Below are 20,995 nucleotides of genomic sequence, written 5' to 3'. Positions count from 1 at the left end.
TCTAACCTTCTTGTTGTATGCTTTAGCTATGCGATCCTTTTGCCTCGTTAGAACGTCTAGCGCCAAGATCCTTTCTTCGTCGATATTTACTAATTCGTCTAGCATCATATTCCAATAAACTTCACTTGGAATTTCTTTTTGTCTTTGAATTCTGCACGATTGCAAATATACTTATGCGGGTAGCACGGCTTCTTAACCATAGGCCAGTCGAAAAGGTGTTGTTCCTGTCGCTTCCCTTGGTGAATTCCTGTAAGCCCACAGGACTTGGCTTAAAGACTCATGCCAGCTTTTTGCTTTCGACCCACTTGCTTTTTGATTAAGCTTATTAGAGTTTTATTGGCAGCCTCTACTTGGCCGTTCGCCTGAGCATAGTAGGGGGTCGAGGTTAGAAACTTGATGCCCCAGGATTCTGCAAAGGCTGCCACTTTGCGTCCTACAAACACTGTGCCTTGGTCCGTCGTGATTGACTCTGGTAATCCAAAACGATACACAATGTGATTCTGTATGAATTCGATCACCGTTTCTTGCGTCACGCTCTGTAGTGGAATGGCTTCGACCCATTTGGTGAAATAGTCAACTGCCACAATGATATACCTGTGCTGCCTTGATGAGGCTGGTGAATCTCGCCAATTAAATCTATCGCCCATCCCCTAAAAGGCCATGGCTTGATAATAGAATCTAATTCACTAGCTGGCACATGTTGGATTCCTGAATGTTTCTGACAATCTTGACAGCCTTTTGCATATTCGATGCAATCTTTCATGATAGTTGGCCAATACATCCCTTGCCTAAACAGAATCCATTTCATCTTTGCCCCTGCTTGGTGAGCGCCGCACAGGCCGTCGTGAGCAGCTGATACAGCTATGAAAGCGTCGTCCTCGCTTAAACATTTCAACAACGTGCCGTCGACATTCTTTTTGAACAACTCATTACCTATGATGGTATAACTTAGAGCCCTATACTTGACTTTTCTGTCAGTCGACCCCACCGGTTTCTGCAAGTATTCGACTATTGGCTTTCTCCAATCATCGGGGGTAAGGTTATCGATAGCCATAACGTTGAGATCTAAAGGGCTCAATTTTTCTTTGATCCTAATTAACTCTTTCAATTTTAGTTTATCTATCACGTACCCAGAAGCAATTTGTGCTAACTCATTAGCTTCTTGATTGCTTACCCTAGGTATGTAGCTAATTCCTGCTTGGTCGAAATTGGCCAGTAAACTCATGGCCTTTACGTAATATTTCGCCAAATTTTCACTTACGCACTTATATTCCTTAGTAAGTTGCTTTACAACCAATTCCGAGTCGCCTTTAACTTCGATGTTCTTTGCCCCCAAGGCCAGAAGTATTTCGAGGCCTGAGACTAAAGCCTCGTATTCAGCTTCGTTATTAGAACAACTTTCTCGAATCTGAAACATGAATTTAGTTGGGATGCCTTGCGGGGACACTATAAACATACCAATTCCTGATCCTTCCTTATGACTTGAGCCGTCGAAAAACAACTTCCATGGTTGTAATCCTACATAAGCTATCTCTTCAGGCAAAGTGTGGTCTGCCAGGAAATCGGCTACTGCTTTCCCCTTAATTGCCTTTAAAGGGGCATAAGTGAGTGAATATTCAGTTAATGCTAAAGACCATTTACCAATTTGACTATGTAAAATAGGCTTGAATAACATGTGCTTTATTATATCAAAGTGAGAAAAAACCATTACATCAATTGGCTTTATATAATATTTCAGCTTGGTACAAGAAAAGTACAAACACAAACACAATTTCTCGATCATAGTGTATCGAGTTTCAGCATCGTTTAACACACGACTTAAATAAAATATGGCTCTTTCAATGTCATCTTCGTCTTCTTGTGCCAACATGCTACCAATGGTTTCATTCGTAGCTGAAATATATAACCTCATTGGCTTCCCTTTTATAGGAAGTATCATCACCGGAGGGTTTGCCAAATAAGCTTTTAACTCATCGAATGCTTTTTGGTGCTCTGCTTCCCAGCGAAAAATGTCCTCCCTCTTTAGTCGAAGAAGGGATGAGAACGGCTTAGTTTTATCACTAAGGTTAGCAATAAACCTTATGAGGAAATTGACTTTGCCTAAAAGCGACTGCAGCTGCTTCTTGCTAGTTGGTGGACTTGTGTCGAGAATAGCTTTGGCCTTGTTCTTGTTGATTTCAATGCCTTTCTTGTACACCACAAAACCCAAAAAGTCACCTGCAATCACACCAAATGCACATTTAAGAGGGTTCATTTTTAGGCCATGTACCCTCATTCTTTCGAATGACTTCCTTAAGTGTGACAAGTGTTCATCCCTGGAGGGGGACTTGACCACTATGTCATCAATGTAGACCTGCATAAAAGTTTCAATAAAGTCATGGAAAATAGTATTCATTACCCTTTGGTAGGTCGCGCCAGCGTTTTTCAAACCAAATGGCATGACCACCCACTCATATGTCCCTAAGGCACCAGAACATCGAAATGCTGTCTTCGACACATCCTCTTTGGCAATGAAAATCTGGTTGTAGCCAGAATATCCATCTAAAAGACTTAAGTATTCATGGCCTGCTGCTGAATCTACCATCATTTCGGCTATGGGCATGTGATATTCATCCTTGGGTGTGGCAGCATTCAGATCTCGGAAATCTATGCAGACCCTCATCTTACCATTTTTCTTGATTACCGGGACTACATTAGCCAACCACTCAACATATCTGGCCGCTCTGATGAACTTGCACCGCAGCAATCTTTCGATTTCTTCCTTGATTTTTACTAGAACGTCTGGATGGAACCTCCTAGGCAGTTGTTTTACTGGCTTTCTGTCTTCTTTGATTGGTAGTTGTAATTCCACCAAATCTCGACTCAAACCAGGCATCTCGTCGTAATCCCAAGCGAAACAATCTTTGAACTCTTTCAGCAACTCTATCATTCTGCTTCTAAGTTCTGGGTCGATCAAGGAACTTATATAGGTTGGTCTTTTCTTCGAGCCATCCCCCAAATCAATTTCTTCCAAAGGGTCCTGAGCCTCCATTTTCGTGGCGTCCACTAAAGGTTTTTCGAACCCCAACGAGCCATCATCATAAATGCAATCCATTTTCAGATCACATTCGTCTTCTTTGGCCTCTTCACTTGGCTCATTTCCACATGCACCATCCTTTTCCTTCCGAGACAGCATCTCGACAGGTGAAACTGAAACTTTAAACTTTCCTTCCATGGCCATATCTTTGGCCATTTTGTCGGCCTCTAAAGCCGTTTTCATCCTGTTTTCGGCCGCGTAAGCCGAAATCCGAGCCAAGCTCGAATTAATCATCATTGTGTTGCGTTGCCACGCTGGTGGCAGCCTCACCACTTGCCACTTCTTTAGTAGCAACTTCTTCCTCGTCACTGTGCCATCCACTCATAGCATCCACCTTGCATGACTCATTGAGCTGCAATCCTCGAATTGGGTCTAGTGTCACTGAGTATTCTGAATAAGGATTGAAATACTGATTGGCCACTGTGTCTAGTGGGGCAATTGTGGCCAAACTCTTCTCAAAATTCTTCTTGTCGACATAGCTTGTTTCCGCCAAATAGTAACTTTGGTCAGCTTGCACATTCTCGACAACTCCATCTGCTTTCCATATGGAGATTCTTTGATGTAGGGTGGAAGGCACTGCCCCTACTCCGTGGATCCATTCTCTACCCAATAACAGGTTGTAGTTGGCCTTTGAAGGCACAACGATGAACAATGTCGATCTGCTTACTGTCCCCACTGTTATATTTAGCATGATTGCACCCATAGAAGTGCTGGTCTTACCTTCATAGTCTGATAAGACCATGTCATGGGGGATCAAATCTGCCTCCGTCTTGCCCAACCTCTTCATCATGAACTTAGACATTAAGTTGATAGCAGCACCACCGTCGACAAGTACCTTGTTGACGCCTTTGTCTTCCACTTTGGCCCACACGAACAAGGGCTTCAAGTGGCTCTTCATATGTTCTGAAGTCCTTTGGAAAATGGACCTCTCATCTTCGACAGCCCCTCTCTGCATAACATAATAGCATAAAGGGTTATCATCCGCCTCTTCCTCGACATAGTAATCTTCGTCGCCTTCAACGACCTCGGATACTCGGTCGAAATCAGCAGGGAGTATGGATACTATGCAGATGATGTTGAGGTCTTCCCCATCACTTTCGTCGAAGTCCTCTAACATGTCTTCATCTTCATCTCTGGCAGCTGCCTTTTCCTTCTCTTGATTGGAGTTTGGCAGGGTCATTCCTTGCTTGATGGCTTGGTCCAAATGATTGATGATGGATGCCACGCTTGGCTTGTTTTCTGCGGCATCTGCGGGCTTGATATCCCACAGGGATCGAAATTTGCCACCCCTTTCTCGCTCCGCCTTTCTTTTCCTTAAAAAGCGTCGGAATTGGGTCCTGGTCATCTGCTCTGGCCCATAGTAGTTCCTCGAGCCATAAGAGTAGTTTCTCGTCACCTAAGAATTGTTAACGTACGACGATCCTTGGCCCAAGTCGATTTTTTGCCACTTCTGCCTTGGCTTCGGTTTAGGAGGTGCTGACCGGAACCATTGGTTTTTTGGCACCTCAGCATTGGGGACATAGGTTTTGTTCTTCCCTTTTCGATCTTGATCCATATGGGTGGCGATCTCTTCATGAGGAAAAGTCAACCTTCTGGCCACAGGCGCTTTTTGTTGATAATGCCTCTTCATTTCAGAGTCTTGATAGGCCTTGACTGCTGACTTGTCGAAAACAGCGCTGCATCTAGGGCATAGCATGACTTCCTTTTCCCCGTCTTGGCTCCGAGACAGGAACTCGACAAGAGTTTCTCCAGCTTTGGGGTAAACCTCTTCTAAGCTAACTTCTTCAGATGGTGCTTCGACTGCCACTTCTTTCGTTTCTTCTTCTTCCAGAATCAAGCTTGAGTCGAGCTTCTCGGTGATATCTACCATGCAAATGTGGAGGGGCTCCACATAATTGGCTTCAGCTTTCTGGAGTGGATCTAAGTCGACTTTCGCCTGGCCTTTAATCTTTTCACCATATTTGAGCCTGCCAGAATCCAGTGCTCCTTGAACAAGATCCCTGAAACGAACACACTGTGAGGTCCAGTGGCAAAAAAAGTTATGATACTTACAGTATTTTTTGCCTTTCTTCTGTTAAGGAGAAGGCAATTTTTGGTCTTTAGGGACCACAATTAAACCATCAGAAACAAGTATGTGATAAATTGCATCACATTTGGTCACATCAAAAGTATAAGTTTTGAATGCAGGAATACTGTCTTTGGGAGATTCTTCTCCCAACTTGTTTTCATAAGGCTTTAATGCCTTGCACACATAAGGATCTCCTGGCTGGAGTTCAACCAGATTGATGTCATTAATGTCGACTTCGGGAGCGACCTCGTGGCATGTGTACTGTGTTGGACACACCAACTTTGTATCTATGTAGGCCACTTTCTCTTTTTTGGGCCATTTGTGAGTTGTCTTAGCTCTTTCGTCGTTTTTCTCCGCTTTGAGTAATTCGACATGCCTTACTCTATCAGCGAGTTGAGACATATCTCGAATGTACTGCGTGTCGAGTTTCTTCCTAATCGAATACTCTAAACCACCTGCAGCCAAAACAACCAATTCATGTTCTGGGACATGAGTAAAACATCGAGATTTTAACATCCTGAATCTATTCAGATAGTCATCAATAGACTCGACATTCTTTCTTTTAACGCTGGCCATATCCTTTAGACTCACTTTGCACTCCCCTCTAAAGAACTGCTCATGGAAAATCCTTTCCAATTGTGTCCAAGTGTGGACTGACCTAGGAGCAAGGGTTGTGAACCATGTGAACGCGTTCTTAGTTAAAGAACTTGGAAAGTACTTCATTTTCAGATTCTCATTCATGGCCAGGTCTCCAGCCTCAATCTGGTATCTCGCCACATGTTCTACAGTAGACTCCCCTGAGTCCCTAGAGAACTTAGTGAACTTTGGGACTTTCCAGCCTCTAGGGAGTTCCGCTTCGAGAACCTCTTCAGTGAAGGCCGAAACAAAATGAGGTCTGTTAGCAAAACCTACATTAAAACCATGCTGATTTAGCAATTGTTCGACCACAGCAGCAACGTTTTGTTGCTCCCCAGCATTTTGGTGTTGAATTCTTTCCAACACTCCGTCAGCATGTTCATCCCTATTTACCATGTATACGTTTTGCGGCCCTGGTTGTCCCCCTTCGTTTTCTTCGAATAAAGGGTTTTGTCCTACGTGGTGGTAAGGTTGTACGGGCCTGCGAGCTGGGATTGCGACTGGTGGAATTGGTTCAATTCTCGGCAGGGGTGCTACCTAGTTTTGTGCTCCTAACGCCGTTGCCAGACGCCCCATCTGATGGGCTAACTCTTGGTTGTTGGCATTTGTGTTCTGGATCAAGGGGTTGAAGATCTCCCCCATCTGTCGAGATAACATGTTAGCCATCTCGTGTTGGCTATCGTCAACCTGCTGCCTGATAGCCTGAAGTGACCCGGAGTTCATACCCGTGGGCAAGTACATTTGGGAACTTTGCCCCGTGGCAAAGTCGGGAGGGCTCACTCGATTTCCTAAATTCATCATTGTGCCATTTGCCCCGAATGGGGGCATCCCAAAAGGGGGCACATTCTCTGAGAACGTTGAATAATTGCTCTGCAAGTCATGCATCAATGATGTAGGCATGCCAAAGGGCATATCTCTCGCAGGCAGATGAAGGTTTGGCATAAAGGATGCTTGGGCCACGTTGGCCACTCCCCTCGTCACAGTTGGCATTGTGACGGCCTGAACAGTGGTAGAGATAGGTATCTCAGCCACGGCTGACATCATTACACCCTGGGGTGGTGATATGACGCCAAGATTGGTCCCAGGAGGCAACTCCTCCTCATTGTTACTACTGCTCCCACTAGGGCTATTTTGGTTCACCACATTAGATCCCTGTGGGGAGGTTCTACCTCGATTATTTGCCATACTTACTGTTCTGCCGCTTCTCAAGTGCATAAACCAACTCACGCAAGTAAACAACCAACAAAACAAGTAGCACAAACACAAACAACAAAACTTCACACAAAACACTTATGTAAAACTTGGTTTTCACAAAAACGGTCCCACTGGTGTGCCAATTTGTTTACCGTGATATTTAGTAAACAAACATTTTCCGAGTTCGACTGGAAAAAGTTTAAGAGTTTTGCGAATTAAGGGTTCTTTTGGGAAAACGTCTTGCCAAAGCGTGTGTGAAATTGGGGTTTTCGACAGCCGTGTGTCGAGGGATAAAAAGAAGTAAAGATTCGAGGACAAAATGCAAGACAATCAGAAATGCTTGAAAGTAATGTTCACTAATTGAAAAGCTTTACACAAAGTACAATTGATAAACTCGATAACAAATCCAACAAAAACAAAAGCAGTAACAACAACAAATTCGAAAATCTAAGTGCAGGAATCATAAATGGCTGGTTCGTCAACGTACTCCTCCATGATCACGTTAGGCTCGTTGAGTCTCTTTGATGCAGACATGAAAGCTTTTTAGTGAGTTTTTAGAGCTGAGTTGGGAACCCTCTTTCTGACTTGGATTCTCCTATTTATAGAGCTTCATGTCCCGCGTGTTCTTGGCGGTTTTCTTCCTTATTGGATGGGTTAGTGGGTCTGATTTCTCCCCACGATCTGATGCTTGCCCCGGAAGTTCCCTGCATAGTGGTGGAGATCGTGTTCTTCAACTGTTTTAACCGCTTATTGGCCACGTACTCAGCCATCGTGGTGAGAAACTGACTCAGTCAATGCTGCACGTGTTAAATGTGCCCGTGTTTCTAGCACCGGTTGCCAATGTCCCTTTGTCGAATTCGACTACCTCTTTAACTTGGCGTTTTTTCTTTTCCTCTGGTCCATTTTCGACTGCCTCGTGCCTTTTGGGCCAGATATCTTGGGCCAACAGAGTGCCTCTTCCGAGGATCTCAAGAGTCAAACAGTTACTTTTACATTTTGGTTACTGAGGAAAAGACGGAACACCTATTTGATAGTGCAAATATATATTTTAGAGTATGTAAAAATAATCTCGTCTAAATGAAATGGGGTTTAACCCCCTCTTTGTAACTAAAAAAAAAAGAGATAGTGAAAATTAAAGAGAAATTATAGAGATATTGAATATCCTATAAAAGAAGTGATTATATATATTTCCTGGAAAACAATGAAGCTCCACGGTCCACAGACATAGCAACTTGTCTGTCTCAGGGCTCTGCATGCAAAAATCTTCCATTGGAAGATGGATTTGAATCACACGTGGTTCTTTAGAAATTCACGTTTTGTTCGGTTCTCTTGATCTCTTCCTCTTCTTCTCTCCATGATCCATACATTGTTACTCGCTTTAGCCAATGCAGATTGATCATGCTTCAAGGTTGTTCTACCGCTAAACTCACTGTTTATTGAGGGAGCTAACGAGAACGGTGAGTGCTCCGATAATAATCACAAATGTGTATGTTGGATCCATTTTGATTCTCATTCTCATTCTCACTCTCCTTGGTTGTTATTAGCCATTGATTTATGGGGTTTCCTCTGTTAAAGAGTTGTGCTTTTTCCCCTTTGGTTTGTGAATCAAAATGCTGATTATTTCGTTTTAGGTCGTGTATCGAAGATGGTGTCGTCTAGGATGTTGAATTTTATGATAAATTTGATTGTGGTAAGTGGTAAGAAGGAGCAATATGCTCATAAAGTTTGATTTGTGTTCATCAGAGTCTTCTGTTGATTGTTTCTATGGCAACTTTCTAAACATAATGTTTGAATTTGACCAGAAAATGGTCTTGAATTTGGCCTTACTCTTTTGAGGTTATTAGTATCAGAAAGTTTCTTCTTTGATTTTATGATTCACTATGATATCAGTTTCCTCCACTTTATTGAGGACTTCCTATATTTGGGGCTTGGGGGTTGTTGTGATAATGACTGCAATTTCTTATAATATGAAGGTTCTTCAAGGCCCGTGGCTAGTTTACGGGTAATAGATATAGCAACAGAAGTTTCTAAAATTAGTTGTTACTTACATTACTTCTACCTCTACATATTATTAATATGGGTTGAATGACACTTAGCTTCTGTCTTCAAATTTACTCTCTTATTGTATTTATGGATGAATCTCTAGTTTTGACTTTTGAGAAGAATTCACATAACGATGGAAGCAATGACATCACGTTGTCTTGGTTCACTTGATACAAGAAAGTATTAATCGTTTTACTTGACCAGTTATCCTTCTACAATTCTATGCAGTTCATACAGAATTTCAATTAGCAATGTCATTCTGTTGTTGCTTGACTAGGGTTTTTAGGACGTAAGGGATAGCCGAAAGAAAAAGGACCATTCAGTTTGTGAAAATTATATTGAAATCTGAAAATCCTTCTGGTGTAGGAAATACGAATATTTCTATGTGGTTTATTTTATTTTGCATATTTGATATTTAAACAGGGTTTCTTGTTTGTTTGTTTTATTTAGATGGAAATCAACATTCCTGCTATGGCACAAGATAATTCTGGTGCTGATTGCTGTCTTGGTCTCATAAGAGATCAAGTTCGCTTGGTTAAAAGGAAACACTCTGATCGCTATGAGGTTGCTCCAATCCATGACCAATTATCATTTGAGAAGGGGTATTTCGTAGTATTCCACGCATGCCAATTGTTGGTCCAAAAGAATGATGGAATAATATTGGTAGGGGTGGCAGGTCCTTCAGGGGCTGGGAAGACTGCATTTACTGAAAAGATACTCAACATCTTGCCAGGCATTGCAGTCATTTCAATGGACAATTACAATGACTCTAGTCAAATTGTTGATGGAAACTTTGATGGTAATTTCTCATTGGATCTTTCTTTATCATACTTTTGCATTCTTTCTGTGGTGCATTATCAGGAGGCAAACTACAACTAAACGTATATGCTATTGATTTACTCTAATAGCACATTCTTTAGCATTCCTTCTATGGAGCATTTCAAAGGGCTAGTAGTCAGTTAGAATGTATTCGGTTAGGAACAATTAGAGAAGTAAGATAGTTAGAGGCGGGGATATCGTATATAAATAGGTGAAATAAGGATAGAAAGATTCATTTTGTTATTTTAGAATTTTTTTTGGAGAAAACCTATACTCAATCATTCAATAAAATTGTTCTTTTCTTTGTTTGTTTCAATTAATTTCCCAATTTTCTTCTCTGTGTAACAGATTACTTGTACTAAGGGTTTCTAAAAACTAGCCCAATATTTCAGGGCCAAAATAACCTTAACGTCAAGTCTTCATTAAAATGTCATATGCAAGTTTTTGTACCAAGAATAAAATGTCACATGCTTTTCATTGACGTATCACATAGAAAAACCTTAAAAATGAAACAAAGGAAATTTGAGGTAAACAACATAAAGTTGAAGCATTAAAAAGTAGCTTATGCTTAAAATTTGTATGCTATTGTGAAGATTGACCTAATCCATAGAATAATATGTCTGTGTATCACTTTCATACTTTGGTTACTATGCGATATTTTGACATAGGCTTACAGTTAGAAGCTAGGACAATATTCTCACCTTATATCTCTTTGAGCAGATCCACGCGTAACAGATTATGAAACATTGCTCCGAAATATACGTGATTTAAAGGAAGGAAAGCCAGTGCAAGTTCCTATATATGATTTCAAATCCAGTTCACGTACAGGATACAGGTTAATTCTAAGCTACTTATAGTATCTAAAAACTTTGGCATATTTTTCTTTGATTCTTAAAGTTTTGACTTGGTCAGAGGTCAGCCAACATTATTATGCTTAAAATAATACAGAGTATAGAGATACCAAATACTAAGTTTGCTATGTCAAAATTTATTTCAATTGATTTGGAATGCCCCATTACTTCATTTTGGATAATGAGCCTTCAATTTTATATAATACAATATATCAATATATGACAGATCTTGTTTCCAGGACAGTAGATGTGCCAAGCTCTCGAATTGTGATTATAGAGGGCATTTATGCATTGAGTGAGAAGTTGAGGCTTCTATTGGACCTTCGAGTATCTGTAACAGGCGGCGTTCACCTTGACCTTGTTAAACGAGTTATACGTGATATACAACGTGCTGGTCAAGAACCTGAAGAAATTATTCATCAAATATCTGAGACGGTGCATACTTTTTTCTCTATTTCCTTCATTATTTATATAGATTTGGAGGTGATTGTGTTTGAAAAATCCCTTAGTTTTCTTCTTCTTCAGGTATATCCTATGTACAAGGCTTTTATTGAACCTGATCTGCAGACAGCACATATAAAAATCATCAACAAGTTCAATCCGTTTATTGGATTCCAGAGCCCTACTTACATATTAAAGGTTAGTGAACATATAATATGGTTTTAACTTTTAATTACACTTCTGAGTTTTGTCAGGGAAAGTGGTGTTAGTTCCTGATGGTTGTGACTTGTGACTGTTGATGCAATGAGAGGTAGTGATCAGTTCTGTAATTTGTTCTAGTCAGCCAGAAATGTAACAGTGGATCAAATTAAAGCTGTTCTCTCTGAAGATTTTGAGGAAACAACTGAGCAGACTTATGACATATATCTTCTACCACCTGGTGAAGATCCGGAAAGCTGTCAATCATATTTACGGATGCGGAATAAGGATGGGAAATACAATCTCATGTTTGAGGTTTGCCTCATCCAGTTTTAGTTCCTTTTTTAAAAAAAAATTCTGAAGAGTTGTTTGCTCTAGTTGTGCATTCAATGTTCGATTTTGGATTTGCTTTTAAGGACATCATAAAGATATTTAATTGAAATTGGTGCATAACCAAAATTCCTATTTAGTTTGCTGCATCACAAGTAGGGTATCCTTATTTAGTACCTTGCTTATTTGTAAGAGGAAAATTATGATATTTTATTTATTCAAGAGTTACTAAAAGCATAGGAATATTTGGGACAGAAGATGGCAACAGGGCTTCAACTAATTCTCGCTATTTCCAGCACTATGTCCCCTGATTAAGGCAACACACAACAGACTTGAAAATTTTCGGAACTACCCTTCCTTAGGGCCTGTGTAGTTTCTATACTATTTTCATTTTTTTTCAGTTTTAATTACAGACCTGCTACCATGTTTTTGCTTTGTTTTCTGTTTTCACCGTTCCCATATAAAACTTTAAAAACAAGAAACAGGGTGAAAACAATGTGAGGATATTGTAATTAAAAATGAAAACAGAAAATGAAAATAGAAATCAAACGGGCCCTTATTTATAATTAAAAGTTAGCGAAACAAATTATGTAAATAGAACAAAATCAACAGAATTTAATCAGCAAACTGTAATTAACCTGATCCTTAAACTTTTGGGACTGAGATCATAATCCAACATCTAACATTATATCTTCTTTAATATCTAGAAATTGAAGTCATGAATGAGATCCTGAATTTTCTTTAATATCTGGAAATAAGAATGGTTGTGTGTAACTTCTAAAATGTCATTGTCTCATTCATAACCAGTACCTCTGTTAACCTTAGCAACTGTACATATATATAAATTTTAACCATTATTATGTGTAATCATTATAGTGAAATATATTTCCACCTAACTGAGACTGAAATGGAATTATGCAATGCCGTGTTCAAATTCAGTGTTTTATAAGAGATTTTTTATCTATAATTTCAATCATTAAGTTAAAATTGAAAATAAAAATAATTACTGGAGTGGAGGATCACCAGAAGTGCAAGCACAGATGCAAAATATAGAAGTGAAATCAGTATCTATCCTTTCCAAGACCTGTGAACGTCTGGCCAAAACACTCTTAACTTTACTGTTTGGCCTTCTGCGTAAGGAAAGAAAATAATTCTTTCCTACTTGACTACGTAAAGTGAAAATTATGTTTAAAAATTCATTCATAATACTTGCTAGGCACACAAGGTTACCACAGACGGGAGCATATTGTCACAAAATCTATTTCTTTTGTCTTTTCCAAACCCTTCGTAAAGTTTGGTGTGCTGATGAATATCTGCTGCTTTCCTGTTTGAATATATAACGGAAACATTTCCTGTTCTTCTATTTCTCTAATTTTTATTTTATTCAGCGAAGAGGTTGTGGTAGAAATACTGTTGAGAAGTTCCATATTGACTAGAGATATGACCAAGATAGCCCTTATATATGGGAAGGCAATCCTCAACTCTTGAGCTAGTTTTTGGGTTGAGTTAGGCCTTCCAAATTCTATTATGGTATCTGAGCCTGTCCTAGATCCGTTAAGTGGAAAGCACCTGTATATCGGGCACCCGCAGATGTTCATTCGTGCATGTCCCACGCTCCACATATATAGCCCTGGGCGTGAGGGGGTGTTGAGAAGTCCCACATTGACTAGAGATATGGCCAAGATAACCCTTATATATGGGAAGACAATCCTCAACTCTTGAGCGAGTTTTTGGATTGAGTTAGGCCTTCCAATTTCCAAATTCTATTAAGTACTTTCGGTGACTTTTCATGGCCGATGGTCTTTTCCTTTAGTAAAATTTGGAATTTATGTAGCACGAAGTTTAATAGATATTTCATAGGGTTTGTGTGCTATCAAGAACTCCATATTCTTGGAATATTATACGTTGTTAGTTCCTTTACTTGATTCATGGAATATGATCTTGTTACCTTGGGTAAACTAATTCATGGTTTATATTTTCAGGAATGGGTGACAAACAATCCATTTATCATATCACCAAGAATTACTTTCGCAGTTAGTGTTCGTCTCCTTGGTGGACTAATGGCCCTAGGATACACAATAGCAACTATCCTTAAAAGAAGCAGCCGTGTATTATCGGATGATAGGGTTTGTGTGAAACTAGATTGGCTTGAGCAACTTAATCGACATTATGTTCAGGTAATGTTAGAATAAGTTTACAATATGATTTTACTATTTCAACTTCATTGACATTATCGGACTAAAAGTTCTTACATTTGCTGAAAATTTTCTGCTGTTTTTGATTTGGTGTTTACGTGAACATTCCATATATGTTTCATGATATAGAGAGAGGAAAAGAGCAAAGTAAGAGAGCATATGACTAAATCCGCATGTCTCAATTAAATAGTAAAGCTATAATATATATTCATTGAAGTACTAATTACATGATTCTACCTCATAAAAAGTATACTTATATACACTATTGACATATCTTCTACCGGTTTATCATTTTTCATGTTTGACATTTAGTTCCTTCATTTACTTTTTAGTTTTTATATTTAATTTTTGATTGATTGCAGATTACATGTTTAACCTGTTTGTTGTAACTTAATAATAAATAGGTACAAGGAAGAGATCGCTTAGTTGTGATATACATAGCACAACAGATGGGTCTTGAAGGTTCTTACATTCCCCGTACCTACATTCAACAGATTCAACTTGAAAAGCTTGTAAATGGTGTTGTGGTATGGCAACTTTCAATATGCTAATACCTAATCCTATATTAGCTTTCTTTGTCTAAATATTCCACAGGCCATGCCAGATGATTTAAGGACAAAGCTTAGACTTGATGAGGATTTGATGTCAAGCCCCAAAGAAGCACTCTTTAAAGCCTCTACTAACGCGCTTCACGTAAGACATAGGCGTATAAGGAGGTGAATATTTACAGTCTATATATGCTTTCTGCTTTTGAGTATTGAGAGAAGAGAAAAATAGGAGATTTTTTGAATACATGCAATGTGAATTATATTGATTTATAATAATAAGTACAGAAGATCTAGAATATCCTAATCACGACAGTTAAATAATTTCATTAGCCTATACAATTAATTTAGACACAATTTATATATTTTTGAAAAATCCGTAAGTTTGAGCACTAAGCTCATTACAATTGTAGCTTATTTGAAGTTCTCTCAAACAGGTAATGAAAACATATGAGAAATGGTAATTGGAACTAATGAAGTAAATAGTTATTCCCTCTCAGTTTAAGTATTTTCTGCAATAAAGTGGCAATATATGTGTTTTCTTTTGTTATAAAACATTGGAGTTGAGGAAGCAAGGAATACAATTAACTTAACCTCCTCAAATATGATGGTATTGTTGAGACTAGGAGAATTATGAACCTACACAAACAGATATATATACATAGACATTATAGATACGAAGATTATCATTAGCCTAATTACTATATTTACATGAAAATATATATATCTATAATTACCCTATTTACTTTCTTTCTAACACATATCATTTGCACCATAACTGACTCTTGGATCTGTCAAGTACCACTTCTAGAACCAAGATCAGAAGACAAGGGATTAAAGTTGACCATTGGTGCAGAATGCGAACATATAGTTACGTGGAAGTCTTCTATTGCCCCACTTCATGTTTTCACATTGGTCATGACTTCAGTAACTGCTTGATTGTGGACAATGCAAACTTTTTCTCTGGAGTCTTCCACAAAGCCTCTTTAGGAGCCATATCATATGCCTTCTCCAAAAAGATGTCCTGAATATGGTATAGGCCGAACTCCACACCGAAAGCTAGCTCATGAGATGAGGACTCTCTTGACCTTTATAATCTATAATTTGGCCATGTCTCTAGTTGATGTGGGACTGCGAGACACCCCATCCTGGCCAAGATTTGAACTTTGGTGCTTGTAGATTGTAGGACTTATTTATATTGCACTTTTTAAAGTCGTGGTCAAGTTGATTGCACTAGGAAATTTTCGGGCTAGGTTGGCTTTTGAATTGCTGTCGGTGGCTCGTTATTAGATCTAGAATAGGATCTGATATCATCTTGAATTTAGGCTAAGACTTAACTCTACACCAAAAGCTAGCTTATGATATGACTATTGCTCAAACCTTTATTAGCTCTAATTATGTGATAGGTACTTAGATAGTTTGACAGTTAGTCTATAAATAAGAGTGGGTTAGCGGGAGTTAGCTATCCTTTGGATCATTTGGATTCGGAATTAGGGAGGGTGGCTGAGATTCTCGAATATCTCAGCAATCTTGTATATTTCTTCATTCAATAATATCAGGGTTCTATCATAACGTTACCTAATTACAGTTAGTACAAGACATCCTACCTATTTACAAGATACAAGATATCTAATAGTATTGTTAAGGTGTTATGAAATTCATTAATTTATTCATATTAAAATAAAATTCACATACATACATATATTCGTACACCAGTACTTTAGTTTTTTCTTAAATTTCGTAGCCGTAACGGTGCCCGTATCTGTGCAACATAGCTCTTCTGCATTTAACAAATGAAAAGGCTGATGTGTTTCTTCAACTTCAACAGTGATATGTCACAGTCATGTACAAATCAAAGGGATAAAAATCAAGCCAAAGTAACTGGATATGTTTCCAACAATCGAGTGCTTCATGAAAGAGATAATTCAGATTCAGTCACAAATCTGGCAAATCAGGTATGTTCATTTAATTGTGGTAATTTTTATTCTTGTTGATATTCTGATTTGAATATCACCTTTCTAGCTGACCATCCTGAAATGAATTGGCTATTTTTTAGCTTCATTTTCATAATCATTGGGCACTTGGCAGGGGGCCATTACAATACTTTCAGAACAAATTTCTTCCTTAAATGATAGAATGGATGAGTTTACAAATCAAATTCAAGAGCTGAACTCCAAGTTAACTATCAAGAAAAATTGTGCAAGCCAACAAAATATTGTCCTGCAAGCTGAGGCCTGCAATGGTTCTGCTCCCACCTCTCACTCCATCACTAGTTGGAATAATCGTTCACTAACTAGACCTATCATTCCAAATTCCTCGTCCCCAACACAGTTCGCCAAGGAGACACCATTAGCAGATGAGGTATCTTTTCATATTCTTATATCCTATTTTACTTTCAGCATTGAAGGATAAGTTTGATGGTTTCCATTATACACAATTCTCTCAATGAGGAAGATTTGTAAATCTTAACTTTAGGAACCAAAAATAGATTAAATAGTAGAAGGTTGTAGAAAGGAAATGTTCTAGTGACATTTAATTGGAATTTCTCAAGATAAATGTTATGCAATGGGAGTGGAAGATAGCATATTTTTTTTTAATAAAATGTTTAATTGCACTTTTAGTCCATCTAGTTTGGACTATGTGCGAGTTTGGTCCCTCTAGTTTTTTGAACTAATTAAGTCCCTCTACTTTTAAAGTTAAGCAAATTTGGTCATTCTGTTATTTTTCATATACTAAAATTTCTTAAATCTTCATTTTGTATTCAAGTATTTTTTATTTCTAATTTTATAGTTTAAAATTTGGTGAAAAATAAAATTTTAAGGATTTTATGTGATGTGAGAAAGAGGTTTAGAGAGGAGAAATTTGACAATTCCTCAATTTTAAGTCGAATCTAATACAACAGTGCTACCAACACTCACTCTAACACTTTCTTTCCAACTCTCTTTTATTGGTTAAAATTTATGCAGGTCACACAAAATTGGGAGTGGGGCCCATATAATTTAGTGGACCCTACGTGGATTTCAACTAATGAAAGAGAGACGGTTGGAAAGAGTGTCAAAGTGAGTGTTGGTAGCATATCTCAATTTAACATTTTAGTTTGCCAGTTTAATTTGAGTAGGAGAATGTTTAACATGATTTAATTGAATCAATTTGAAGTTACTTCACTTAGATAATAATAATTTTAACTAGAATAAAAGTGATGGGGACTTGGTTGTATATAACAATTTTAAATTCGAGCGATTAAATTTACTACAAAAAATTATTAAGGGATCAAAACCACACAAAGCTATAGTTGAGGGACAAAAAGTACAATTGAGCTAAAAAATGTGCTTTTAATGGTGGTTAACTTACCAAAAGTCATTAACTTACCTTGGTAGTGTTATATAATAAAAATAGGCATTGATTTGGCCTGAGATAAGTTAGTGAATACAATTAAACGATCTCCTTTCCTGGTACAGGGATTTCTTACCTATGTATGATTATTATTAAAAGGAAAAATATAGCAGATACCATTAAGATGTTTTTGGCAGATTTATAAGATTGAATAGTTCTGAAATTGTCTGATATAGGGCTTGTCTCAGTCATTTTAGCTTTAATGCTTACCAGTTGTTTCTGGTTTATGTTTTGACAAAATTCAGACTGTACTACTGCTTCTATAAAAATAGAATTTATCATTCACTTGAAGCATGTGCTGGTAAATTCATATAATCTTTCTGAATTGGTGAGGTGAGGGGCATAACTCTAATGAATACTGCATCAGTTCTCGATTGATGTCAATAAATGCTGTATGTAATCAGATTGCAATGGGTCAGCGTCAGATCATTCATCAGTTGGACAATCTGAATAATCTTTTATGCGGAAACACGGGAGATAAGCCTCATCAAACAAGAACCAACAGAAAAAGTGTAGCTCCTTATTCAGATTCCACTGGACCTAATCTAATATTGGCAGTGGCTGTTGGTTGTTTGGGGATCTTCTTGGTGAAGGGTTTGTTAACTCGAAATTGATACCTGGACATATAATCAGTGCTATTCAGTCATATTTTTATTTTACTTCATGATATTTTTCTGATAAGATAGTGAGGCATTGCCAATGATTCTGAGGCTAGTATAGCTTTCAAGGGTATTTGAGGATCTGACAGGGGAGATGATGCCTGCTGGAAATTTCGTAGTATTACTTGGTATCTTAGTTTATGGCATTTTCAACTTTAAGACTTTTCCCTTTTCTAACTATAGTTACCTAGTTAACAATATGATAGCCAAGATGTAACGATGATTTAAAGCTAGTAATGACTTAGTTATTTTATGCCTTGGGTAAATGTTATTTTCCTGTTACAGACTTTTGATTTACCAGATCTATCAGTATGTGTATACATACCCGTAAGGTTACAATGGTGTAATAATAATAATATGATCTATCAGTATGTGTATACAAATTTACCACACCTACTGCAGGCTACACTCTGAGCAAGGTTAAAATGGTGTCGCCGCTAATCTCAGCAAGGTTACAATGGTGTTGCCTCTTATTTGTTGGGAGAGCATTCCGCCTAACTAGCCACAAAAAGAAGCAAACTATCGCCCGTGCACAACACTTTCCATTTTTTTTCCAAATCCTGGATTGGTTTGCCATCATCCGCAATCTAAGCATAGGACCATCACCAGCAATCTAAGCATAACCAAAACTTGAGGTAAAATACTCATGATGCGTTCCCTTCCAGCCCAAAGAGTCATCACCCTGAGTCACAGTTCGAATTGTAAAGGTGTTACATTAAATTTTGTTTTTATTTCAAAGGGTATTTATTTCATTTTAAATCTACAATAAAACCATATTTAAAATATTACTTTATTATAAAATTTTAATTTTGGATATTTTAAAAAGTATTATCTGATGCATTACATGACAGTTATTAACTAAATTTCAATGAAGAAAATTGTGCCAAAGACATTAATATTAATTAATTAAATAAGCTATAATTTTTTTTGAGTTCACCCTAATTAGTCCAAATTATATAATAAATTTAAATTATTTCCCTCTTGTAACAAAAAAAATATAATAAATTCAAATTCTTATTCTTAATTTCGAGGGAAACCACATGATACTTTTCATTCTCATAAGTGCATGTGTCTTCTTCATGTTATGATATGTTTCATTAGTGCACATATTAAATAAAATTAAATCATACTTAAATTAACTTTTTTTCACAAGAGTTGTGCTAAGCTTTCATAAACGAGCACATCACACCCTGTTGTTTAATTATTTGAAAATTACAAATCACATTTTTCAAACAATTAAACAAGAGGGTTTGTTGTGCTCGTGCATAAAAGTTTTGTGCTTTATAGCACAACTCTTATCTTATAAAAATGGTAGAACGGAAAAGAAGTAACTCGAAACAACCGCTTGGATATTTTTGAACCCAATGGGTTTGAACCCTCAACTTACTAGGAGGTGAGTTAAACTCAAAACCTCGAGCCGGCGGCTGTGTCAACGCAACCCAAAAAAACATTAAATCAATTTTGTAATAGTGTCAAAGATAATAGAACATTATCAATCCCCTTAAAATTTATGTGAATATAATTATCATCAATAAAATTATTTTTGAGCAATTAAATTAATTTTTAAAAAATTCAGTTTAATATTTATGTTTACATAGTATCCGTTAAATGCCTTCGGTAATTTCATTTTGAGAAGATTTGATTTGATTTGATTCTAATTTTCTTTCTGATTTCCTTCACCGATGTTATAAGCTTCATATTTCTTCTCTTCTTCAGAGTAGAGAAATTGAGTGACAGTCTTGGTGGCCAAGTTAACCAATCTTTGATCTGAGGCTCTTGGATCGTTTCCCATCAACTCTAATAATCAAGAAAGTTCATATCATTCAACCGAAATCTCCAATGGAGAAAGATAACAATTCTCTGTTGCACTGGCCTTCCACATGGACATGGCATCACAAGAACAACAACGATCATGGTGGTAGCGATTTGCAAAACCAAAGGTCTCAAATTACTGGAGACAACAACACCAACAGCAACAGCAACCAGAGTGCTAATGTTTCACAGGGATTAGGATTACGCATCAAGATCAAAGGTCCTTCTCCAAAAGCAGCACCCAACAACATCAACAATGTGCAATCTTTCTTGTGCCATGTTTGCAATCAAGGCTTTACCTCTGCAAAATCTCTGGGTGGACACATGAGAATGCACTCCGTTTCCAAACATCAAGATCATCACAAGGTTAGAAATAGAAAAGTCTCATCTTGTTACATTTGCTGCAAAACATTCTCTTCCGACAAGTCCTTGTTTGGTCACGTGAGGGTTCACCCTGAAAGTGTGAGGAAGGGGATTGAAACCCCAACATCCTTCGATTCTTCTGAATCTCTTTGGGGACAGAGCCCAACTGGTAAAAGAAGCCGCAGAAGGGACAAGGTTTTGGAACAAGGGTTTCAAGTTGATTCACTGATGCAAGAAGCTGCATACACACTCATGTTGATGTCAAAAGGGAGGAATCTTGGAGATGAAGTTGCTAGTGATCATGTTGATTTGGTGCCACCATCAACCAAGAAGCGTAGAATCGAGGAGAAATCACTGGCCATGGTGGTGGGT

The 20,995-nt window shown here is 37.9% G+C and overlaps 2 protein-coding genes across 4 annotated transcripts; one reads left to right on the top strand and one right to left on the bottom strand.

The window, feature by feature from the left end:
* Positions 1-269: 269 nt before the first annotated feature.
* On the bottom strand, positions 270-3,232 carry LOC130712541 (uncharacterized). The gene is made up of 4 exons (XM_057562371.1): positions 2,444-3,232; positions 1,768-2,353; positions 595-1,626; positions 270-469 (listed from the first exon to the last, which is right to left on the bottom strand). Exons 1-4 carry the CDS (start codon positions 3,230-3,232, stop codon positions 270-272), a joined length of 2,607 nt encoding a protein of 868 aa, XP_057418354.1.
* Positions 3,233-8,187: 4,955 nt separating this feature from the next.
* On the top strand, positions 8,188-18,725 carry LOC130715310 (inorganic pyrophosphatase TTM2-like). Of its 3 annotated transcripts, XM_057565389.1 has the most exons (13): positions 8,188-8,431; positions 9,468-9,816; positions 10,557-10,671; positions 10,927-11,122; positions 11,213-11,326; positions 11,468-11,641; positions 13,639-13,833; positions 14,256-14,378; positions 14,446-14,567; positions 16,225-16,351; positions 16,485-16,757; positions 17,363-17,455; positions 18,194-18,725. In XM_057565389.1, exons 2-13 carry the CDS (start codon positions 9,468-9,470, stop codon positions 18,401-18,403), a joined length of 2,091 nt encoding a protein of 696 aa, XP_057421372.1. In that variant the 5' UTR covers positions 8,188-8,431; the 3' UTR covers positions 18,404-18,725. The 3 variants fall into 3 exon arrangements, with proteins under 3 accessions (XP_057421372.1, XP_057421373.1, XP_057421374.1); XM_057565390.1 differs by lacking the exon at positions 17,363-17,455; XM_057565391.1 differs by lacking the exons at positions 17,363-17,455; positions 18,194-18,725 and having other exon boundaries at positions 16,453-16,663.
* Positions 18,726-20,995: the final 2,270 nt, after the last annotated feature.

The sequence above is a fragment of the Lotus japonicus genome, chromosome 4, assembly GCF_012489685.1.
Source record: "Lotus japonicus ecotype B-129 chromosome 4, LjGifu_v1.2".
Classification (NCBI taxonomy): Eukaryota; Viridiplantae; Streptophyta; class Magnoliopsida; order Fabales; family Fabaceae; genus Lotus; species Lotus japonicus.
This window is presented reverse-complemented; position numbering and strand designations above follow the sequence as displayed.